The following is a 10114-nucleotide window of genomic DNA, read 5'->3' on the forward strand; positions in this document are numbered from 1 at the left end:
TTTTTAAGTGGTTGCTTTACATTAATATTTGTCAGCTGTTTAACACTTTTGGTGTTTTATTATGTAATTGTTTTTACTGTTTGTTAATAGGTTTTTTTTACTGTTAGTGTAGGCATTAATACGGATAAACCGTATTCCATACACAAATAGTAGTACATTTATAAGGCTTACTATGACCATACTGCTGTCGAGTGTTGATGATGACCAGAATGTTGAGGGCACAGTTAATTGATGGCGATGTAAATGTTCTCCGTAGATTTGTGTTACTGTAGTTGACCTCTTGCACTGTAGTGAACACTAGCTTGGTGATTCCAGAACGAGTGGACTATACTGGGCAATATTACTGGTTACCGTATTTCACTGTGATAACCGTACTCGTCCTGGCCTCTTCAGATCAGCGGTCGGATTATGCTACAATCGTCGCCCACCTGCTCTATTTCTACCCGTTGCGAGTAGTAGTTCGGTATCAGCGCCTGTATCATCCGTACCCTATTTCTCATACTCTTCCGTTAACTTCATTCTATTGTTTTTGTCCTATATGTGTATGATTTTTTCTTGAATGTCAGAAGAGATTGTTCATTTCTCACATGCTCTGTCCAGTGACTGACAATGTCGTAGGTAAACGACCACCATCCATTCCCAGAACAAGTAGAAAATCAGTGGCTCTCTTGCCAATTCACCGTGTCGAGCGGCCGACAAACCTAACCTTCATCAGGTTTCTTTCGGCAACTAGGTAACCGTTTTAATTTTTTTTTAGAATTATATACTTTAAATATTGAATGTTATTTTAATACATTTATTTAACTTACATAGAATTAATTTAAACCTGTAAAACATATGACTAAAATTATCTTATAATAATTAACTCACGAGATTCAATTCACAAACAATTACATTTAAATAAATCACTCTAATTTTATTTCAAAATATACAAATTTTTATGTTTCATTTCAGAACTCGGATTTTTTTGTGTTTCAACGTTCATCAGGGTTCGTTGGGAGCAAGGTAATCCTATTATTATTTTTTTTAAATTATACAGTTATAATATTTAATGTTATTTAAATAAAAATTATTTAACTTACATAAAATAGATTTCAACCTTTAGAACATGATTAAAATTAACTTATAATAATAAACTTATTAAAAGTAAAGTTCATATTTATTTAATATAAATCAATTTAAATTAATCAATCTACATTTATTTCAATATATTCAAATTTTAATTAATTTTTGTTTATTTTCAGAACTTGGATTTATTTGTGTTTCAACCTACCCCACAGTGCAGATATATTTATTTAATGTTTATTTTACATTTAAAGTTATCCAAAAATATTCCAATAAATATGAAATATTGATATTGTATATAATTTTTAAGGTTTATTAAACACTGTCAAAACATTAGTTGAACAGAAAAAAATGTTTATATTTAATTTAAAAAATGATATTTTATGAAAATTTACCACTTATGTTGATTAAATGTTTACAACCCATGTCAATAAATGTTATGCAAACCTTGATATATTTTTTATTTATTAAATTTCCATGGATTGTGTGACCAATTTACTATATACATTAAGTACAAATATTGACAGTTATATAATGGTAATAATATGTATGTGATAAGTGTTTTTTAAAACAAAGAGTATCAGGTATAATACAATATAATATATAATGAAACTAATATAAAAAATTACAATTCATGTTCATAGATATTCTTGACCATTTTATAGCAATATGCTATGTAGTTTTAATGAATTTCCTACAAATAGGTATACTACCTATTTACTATTTCGGGAGAAATCATATATGCTCATGTGTAATATTGAGCAAAAATATATTTTTTATGTTAATATATATATATATATATATATCATATATTATAATATGTGTCTTTTTGATAATATGCACAATATAATTATTTATTTATTTATTAAGCCGTGGCAACTATGGTCGTTGTCTGAAGGGAGGAAACTGTAGAGGAGCATGAGTTGGAGACACATTTGTGTATGTGGGACATAGGTTTGTCACTAAAGATCCAGTGATCTCCCAGCACTTTTCAGTGACTATGGCCAGACATTACGCTACACATTGCTCATAATATACACTATATTATAATATATGATTAGGTAATAATAAAAATCTAAATTAATTAGAAATACTGTACTAAAATTAACTTGGTTTATTTTATTGAATCATAACAAGACTTTATAGAAAATAGAAAAAATGATTAAGTTGATTGTATTTTGTAGGAGTCTTTTGATAGCAAACGGAGCTTGAACCAAAACATATTTTATGGTTTCTTCTATTTCATATCAGCATACATGTTTAAACTGTCCTTGTTTTTTTTATAGCACTGAAATAACATATAAAACAAATGAGTATATTCTTACCAAATATAACACTACAAATGCTCAAAGAACAAAATGGAATTTTTCCTTTTTTCCATTGTAAGAATAGTGTTGTAGCAACTCATCTGTACGTAGTTTGGACATAATTCTGCGCACCATTGCCTTGACATGTTCCCTACCTATTTATGTATATTCCTTAACCTAGAAATTATTTGTTTTGTTTTTTAGATGAATATATTATATTATGAATTTTCTAATGACTACAAATTATAAATATTACCACACATGTTCTAAATTCATTATCACCAGCAATTTTATCATCAAAAGTTTGTAAATCTATAATTTTGTCTATTGGTAATGGACAGTCATTTAACTGATTGACGGGAAAATGTTCCTCAAAGGCCCGAAGCTGATCTTCCAATTGTAACTGTAAAGACTAAATGATTCAAAATGACCAATTGATTGCTTTGAATTTGTTTTAATTCAATTTTTAGAAAAGCCATATCTTTATTCACGTAATTTTGGAGTTCCATATCTCCTGAATAATAAAATAATAATGTATAGTAAATATTTGTATATGACTGTAAAAATTTTACTTGTATAATTTATGAAATATTTTTGTATATTATAACATTACCTGCAGGTTGTATGACATTAGAATTGAAGCTTGACAGACATTCTACAACATAACTATTTTTAAACCATTTAGTTGGTTATCTAAAAATAATAATAATTAGGCATTGTTAAAAAGTATTTAACAATTAATTCACAGCATAAAGGGGGTATCACAGAGATATGGCAAATATGATAATTTTTATTCTACTCCATATTTTTGAATTAATTTATTAATTTTGAAGATAAATAACACAAAACTGGACAAATTATTTTGCTGAAAAATTCTAAATAGCCAATTTATAAATCTGAGTTGAAAGACACCATTTATACAATCAAACTATATAATCTAAGTATTACCAAAATTATACCTAAATAACCTTAATCCAAAAAATTAATTTATATTACACAATTTAAAACTATTGATTTTTAAATTGGATTTTACATACTTCTAATTAATAAAACTGAAGCGAATATAAAAAAAATAATTCATCAGTATTACACTATTGAACAAACTGTATAAATGTTGTTCGGATATAAGTAACAGCAAAAACTAAATAATATAAATATAATTATGTTTATAGTTACTACTCGTGTCAAGAGTATGATGATCACAATAAGCTTCTTCAAATTCATTAAAACGAATATTACTTTGATTCAATATGGGAGTACCTAAAATATAGTTATTAAATATTAGATGATGTATATAACGTATAATACAAATATCGTTGAACATTCAAGATATCAAAATATAAATTTTTTGGTGTAGCTAATACTATAAAACAGAAATATTCTTATATGTAGTATTAAAGATAACTCACTTGTTTGTTCATTTTTTTTTTTTTTACTGAAGTGGGTGGTGGTTTTTCAAAATAAGAAAGTCCCTGCATGATTTTATCTGTAAAATATGCAATATTTGGCATCTTTGAAATAGATATGGATAGATGTTTTTTTTATTAATATAATTTATTATTTAATTATCATTACCTTTTAGATTTTTGGAAGAACTAGAATGTAGATTAATTCGATCAGTTGATGCATTTAATCTGTAGTTTGCAACTAAATAAATATGAATTTAATTGTAAATATTATTATAAGGTCAATTTAAATATATACTTAAAATAGCAAAATATTTAAAATACAAATTACTTTCATGTTCTTTACTTGTGGATAGAGGTTTATTGGGTGACCACCTAGGTACTAATTTAGTTTTTGTGTTTGTTTAAATTTTTTGGAGAGTCTTTAAGTGGTAATTAGTGTTAATCATATCATTAGCTTTTTCATCTGAATACAAAATGAAATAGTTTAAAAAAAGTTAACTATTTATCCATATATTTATTTTATCATCATAAATTGGCATAGATGAAGTTGATGATGTAGGAGACTTAATAATATTTCTGATTTTGAGTAAAGCATCTTCATCAGTATTTGTTAAGTCCGACCTATACCTAGCATCGTCTGCAACATCTCTGCCTTTGTTAGTGACCCTATTTAAGATTAATCAATAAAAAATTAGTAATTAATAAATCAAAACACTGCAAATACAATTTTAAAGAATTTAACCAAATTTTTTATGACTACTCGAACTTTGAAATACTTAAAGTCTATTTCATTCGGCATGTGTTTATTTTGAATATACTTGATAATGCATGCTTTATTATGACACCAAGCACATACATTAACACCATGCTTTTACCGGCCTTTATCCAGGTACTAGGAACTGCTTCACCAGAGTTATCATTTAGAAAACACAGTAGGACGACATATTTTATAATAAATTCCTACTTAAAATAAATAAAAACATGTTTTTTAAATATTAATTATAATTAAATTATTTAAATAACTATTTAAATATTACATTTCATAATATTAAAATTTACTATTAGAATTTAATATAGGGATAACAATTTTTACATTATCAGAGTCATTAAAAATCACATATTTTTTCAGTTTTATTTCTTGAATATTAATTATTGTTTTATAAATACTAGGTAAATGTTCAACTACAACTATACCTAATGTTAAACTATTGATTGGCTTAACAAAAAATATTTCAATTTTATCAAAACATTTAACAACAAGTACATTTTTAGTAATATTTTCAATTTTAAAAATATTTAATTTATTTTCTTTGGATTTAAATCCAATATAACAGTTAGAACTAGAAATAGTATTAATTTTAAAGTAACTCATTATCATAGTTTTAAATTGAGGACCAGAATTCTGCTCGACTAATGGGCCCTCATCATGTAGTTTTTTAAACACTATTTCGTTATTGGAAGATAATGAAATTTTAACCTCAGTAAAAGTAAAAAATTCATCATAACTCTTGACTTGTTTCAAGGGCCTTTTAAATTTGTGTACCATTTTTTTTTAAAGTTTCAAATAATTTTAAAATGGAAAACATCAACAGTTATTCAGAGTTCTATATTTACGGTATTTGTCAGCTATTTGCAACAACCCATGAATATTATGACTTATAAATTGTTATCCACATATTTCACCAAATTTATTTACAAAATATTTTAATAATTGTTCAGTAAAATTAATCAGATTTGTGTCTATATTTGGTGTTAAAAGAATTCTAAAGCAAACATGTAAGCATATAAAATGTGAGTAACATGGTTCACTTATAACATTTTTTAAAACGATCGGTGTATATGGAAGGAATAACCTATACTCCATAGCTTTCCATTTTAGAATTTCTGTAAGGCTTTCAGGAGTTATAGAAAAATCATAAGTCATATTAGATTTCAGAGGGATAAAATATGACTGGCAATATTTCGTACTTTAATATTATGTAAACGTACAGAAGACAAGGGGGAATTTTTTAAATGGCCTAACCACAGTAAAATAAGTTTTTTTGTTATTCCTAACACACAAGGTGCATATAGTCAAGAGGAAAGTCATTAACTATATAAATGTTAGGAACTTCAGTAATTAAAGATATTTTATCCGTCATATGATGTTCTTCATCAACTCGGTTTAAAAAATGTAAGCGTCCTTCCTGTATAGGAAAAAAACCTATTAACTTGTATGCATTTTTGGCCAACATTTGTAGATATGCTAGTAATAAACAATTCTTTGAGTTCATTTATGAAATTTTTAAGGATTAAATTACTTTCTAAAAGCTTATCACAACCCCAATATAAACCAATTACAAAAATATAATGAGAATTTAACAACTTTACACATCCAAAAAAAGGCAAAATGTACTACACAAGAGGTAGGTCTTACACATAAGAGGTATCCCATCAATACCAATAAGAATTTTAATCGATTCATCATTGAACGGCACATAATTACTCAAATATTTTATTCCTTTAGCGATACCAAAATGATGATTACTCCCTGGGAGAACAGTTTGAATACCCATTGGGCTATTAGGATTAACTTTTAGTAGTTCTAGCATTTACATGAATATTATTAAAACATTTATGTGATTTTAAAGACTTTAACAATGCAGACAAGACACTGTTTGTTATATTATATATAACTGCCCATTTGGTAATTAATTAAATTATTAAATTTTCATCATTATTAAAAAAAAAAAAAGGTTTGACTTCTCATCAGTATCAATATTAGAAATAGTATAGGATATTATATTATTATCTTCTACACATTGTGTTAATGAAGGAAAATTAAATTCATCTGAAATTAAATTTGATTCTTAACTTTCATAACCAATGATAATATTATTACTAACAATGCTTTGGTTATGCAGTACAGCTGTATCATTTCTAGATAAAGTAGGGTGTATACAAGTTCTATAAACATCAATTATTTCAATTTCTTCTAAAAATCTACGGCGTTTAGTGGACTGACTATTGTGAATTTGGCGACATAATTTATTAATGTGATCAATAATAACTGTAAAAACTTTCCAAAAATAATATATAAAATAGGTACTCGTATACTAAATGTTTTATAATATTATTTATAAGCAAATTATAAAATAAATATAATTTAAATAATATAAAATTGATGGATATAAAACTGTCGGGGGGGGGGGGGATGAAATATTTGCACATTTCTACATTTCACTTATTACCCCCCTCTGCATTTTTTTTTTTTAATTATTTAAACACCTCTCAATATTAGTATACAACCATTGTAATCTGTATACATTAAAATAAATAATAATATAATATTTAGATACTCACATTTACATTTAAACGTTAGCAATATTGATATTTGATACTTACTAACTAGATACGGTTACGAGTTACATCACAAATTTAATCACAATAAAAATCTAATCTATGTGGTTTTAATGCTAATTCATTAAGCACTTTTTCAGCATCAACTTTAATATTTTTATGAACAGCCAAAATATCAAGACCGTTTAATCGATTCTGTGGAATAAAAAAGTCAAGCACTATTTAATCTCTACCACAAAAAGTATGCAATGAAAAATATTAAATATATTTTAATTAAAATTCAAACCTCAGACATTGTGTTTCTTAAATACGTTTTCACTCTTTTCAGAGTTGAAAACATACGTTCGAGCAATGATGTTGACACTGGTAAAGTGTATAACACTTTAAAGAGAAAATAAATATTGGGGTAGATATCTTTATTACAAATATTTAGAGCCTCAAGACCAATATTAGGTATTTTTCTAGATCATTGTACCTTGGTACACCACAGTTTTTTTTATTCAACCAAAGAATCATTAGACACTACGGGAGAATAAAATTTAATTAATTCGGTAAATTCATTTTCATCTTTTTCAGTAAGCTTATGCTTAGAAAATAAGCATTCAAAACCTATAGAATGATTTAATCAAATATTCAAATAATTAAAATGTTAAGAAATTTTCAAATGAAAATGCAAAGAAGTTCTAAATGTATAATTAAATACCATTAAAAATAAATGCATTAGATAAAAATCTTTCTGTCAACTCGCTTATAAAAAACTCAAGTTATGGAATAAAAATTGTAATTCTATAGTATTCTTCAATGTCTAAATCCCTTGCATTATCTGAACATAGATGTCCTCTATTAGTTTGTCTTTTTGTAATTCTTTTTACAGTTAACTCAAGTTCAAATACCGTAGCCATACTCTAAAAAAAAAAAAAATTGAATCTAAATAATATACATTTTTTTGTTATTGTTAATTAATAATTAATTGTTGAAAATAACACTTAATTCGGACTGTAAAAATAGTTTATGGAACTCTTCTTCTGGATTAGCCCTTATTAAATCTAAATTGTAAATTACATCATTAGAAAGTTCTACTGCTTCTTTCAGATCAATCCTTATTTTTTGCAATTGCTTACACAAAGGTAAGCTATATGAAAACACAACTGAAATTACATAAATATAGTTATAAAAATAATTTATATAAGATTATAGGTAACCATATAATTATTGATTTACTTTAACTTGAAGTGGTATAATAAATTCTAAATCAATTGATATGGTAAGGAGGCATCTGTTCCTGATGAGTCATGAGTATTTGAAATATTGTCCAAAGCATCAATGACATGTGGAAACAGTTCAAAAAAATCATTGACAGCATCATATCTTTGTATCCAACGCGTAGCACATAGTCATTTTAATGTTTTAGCTTTGGTGTTACGTTTGCATTTTCAATACAATTTAAAAGCACATTGTCATGTTTTGGAGTATTGAAAAAGTCGTAAAGTTTCTAATTGGTTGAATATTTGATGCTTTTGTAACTGCTAAATTTAACGTGTACGCAGCACAATGAACATAAATGGCTATTGGATAATTTGCTCTTGCTGTTGCTTGAACTCCTTTGTATTTACCACTCATACTAGATGCACCATCATAACCTTGTCCAATTAAGTACTCACAATTAATACCATAACTTTTTAAACCTGAGTACATAAAATACATTAAAATTAATATGTAATGATCAATAAATTATTTATATTGATTGTTTTGATAAATCATTATCATTTATTATAGCAGATGCTAGGTCAGGTCCTGTTAAACTGTAAATAATTACGAATTGAAGAAAACTTTTATTTACCACATTGTTATTGTCTTTAAAAGAACCCATAATTTCAGTTGTCTTTTTGTAGCAATATCTGTTGTTTCATCAGCTAAAACTGCAAAGCCCTTAGCAGCATTTACTTTCCCAACTATTTCTTTTAAAATAATTGATCACTAATACAAATAATTTCATTTTGGATCTTTGGTGATATGTATTTTTAACCCTTTTCTTCTTCAAGAATATTATTCAAGAAAGTATCACGATGGGATCTATACTTTAGTATTGGCCAAAAGTTACCTTGGTTTTCAAATTCTACAATAATAAAAAATCAAGTTAATGAAATTTAATATCCTATAATTCAAAATAGAAACTATAATACAAATTACCAAGTTCCAATAGTTACCATTATTATTATTTTTCCAGAATCACGATATCCTCAGAGTGCAATTTCTTGTCGTCCACATAATACTATACACTCAATTATTGGAATTAGGCGACTTCTTTTCAATTTAACTTGTTCTGTCCTATTTGTTTATAATTTTTCAACTATAGAAACTTGTTTATGATCAAGTTTTGACAAAAAATGATCAGCATCTAATTTATATGATAAATAATACTTCAATTGGGAATGATTTCGGAACGTCTAAAATTAAAAAGAATATGTAATTTTACTATTAAATACAGAAAACATAATAATTTTAAAAGTGCATATTATATAATTAATCTATAAAATATATAAATAGAAGATATTAATAATAATTAATATAATAAATACAAAAAAAGTAATTTAACACCTCTTTTGCTTTTTTCCAATTTGTAAAAGCAGTTGAAACAAGTTGTCCCAGAGGCTGGCCACCAACTCTGCCATCATATTTAGCAAATAATATTATTAATAATTATATTTAGTAGTTAATAGAATACATAATATAGATATAGGATTGCATAATAAAATGTAGATGATATAGTCATGTTAATTGCTAGTGAAATAATAAAATAATAGATTTAGAATGCAAAATAGCTTGTTATAGCCGCTTACACTACTACATTTAACTTGCAAGCTTTTTATCATCGTCAGTAAGTGTACAATTAGCAAAAAACTCTACATCATTTGATCTAAAATGAATTTCCAATTCATTATCAATAATTTCATCCTGAGGAAGAACAATAATCAAAATTTAAAGCAGTTTTTT

The 10114-nt window shown here is 26.0% G+C and overlaps 3 protein-coding genes across 7 annotated transcripts; 1 reads left to right on the forward strand and 2 right to left on the reverse strand.

The window, feature by feature from the left end:
* Positions 1-6: 6 nt before the first annotated feature.
* Positions 7-1517, forward strand: LOC112688772. 5 transcript variants are annotated; one of them, XM_025562118.1, is made up of 5 exons: positions 7-256; positions 316-463; positions 567-733; positions 955-1005; positions 1245-1517. In XM_025562118.1, the coding sequence occupies exons 1-5, from the start codon at positions 198-200 to the stop codon at positions 1297-1299; spliced, it is 480 nt and encodes a 159-aa protein (XP_025417903.1). In that variant the 5' UTR covers positions 7-197; the 3' UTR covers positions 1300-1517. The 5 variants fall into 5 exon arrangements, with proteins under 5 accessions (XP_025417903.1, XP_025417904.1, XP_025417907.1 ...); XM_025562119.1 differs by having other exon boundaries at positions 570-733; XM_025562122.1 differs by having other exon boundaries at positions 316-458.
* A 647-nt stretch (positions 1518-2164) lies between these two features.
* Positions 2165-3201, reverse strand: LOC112688773. The gene is given in 5 exon segments (XM_025562124.1): positions 2165-2353; positions 2391-2549; positions 2629-2785; positions 2787-2886; positions 2986-3201. Coding segments are annotated over 3 exon segments (390 nt in total). The 5' UTR covers positions 2882-2886; positions 2986-3201; the 3' UTR covers positions 2165-2353; positions 2391-2411.
* Positions 3202-6963: 3762 nt separating this feature from the next.
* Positions 6964-7804, reverse strand: LOC112688769. The gene is made up of 2 exons (XM_025562117.1): positions 7407-7804; positions 6964-7315 (listed from the first exon to the last, which is right to left on the reverse strand). The coding sequence occupies exons 1-2, from the start codon at positions 7458-7460 to the stop codon at positions 7199-7201; spliced, it is 171 nt and encodes a 56-aa protein (XP_025417902.1). The 5' UTR covers positions 7461-7804; the 3' UTR covers positions 6964-7198.
* Positions 7805-10114: the final 2310 nt, after the last annotated feature.

The sequence above is a fragment of the Sipha flava genome, unplaced genomic scaffold, assembly GCF_003268045.1.
Source record: "Sipha flava isolate LNK unplaced genomic scaffold, YSA_version1 401_pilon_pilon, whole genome shotgun sequence".
Taxonomy (NCBI): Eukaryota; Metazoa; Arthropoda; class Insecta; order Hemiptera; family Aphididae; genus Sipha; species Sipha flava.

Coding starts and splice junctions, on each gene's coding strand:
- LOC112688772 (XM_025562118.1), top strand. CDS start 198: ATGATGACCAGAATGTTGAGGGCACAGTTAATTGATGGCGATGTAAAT. Junction 257..315: donor GATGTAAATGTTCTCCGTAG/ATTTGTGTTACT, acceptor TGGTGATTCCAG/AACGAGTGGACTATACTGGG. Junction 1,006..1,244: donor CAGGGTTCGTTGGGAGCAAG/GTAATCCTATTA, acceptor GTTTATTTTCAG/AACTTGGATTTATTTGTGTT.
- LOC112688769 (XM_025562117.1), bottom strand. CDS start 7,460: ATGTTTTCAACTCTGAAAAGAGTGAAAACGTATTTAAGAAACACAATG. Junction 7,316..7,406: donor TAAGAAACACAATGTCTGAG/GTTTGAATTTTA, acceptor TTTATTCCACAG/AATCGATTAAACGGTCTTGA.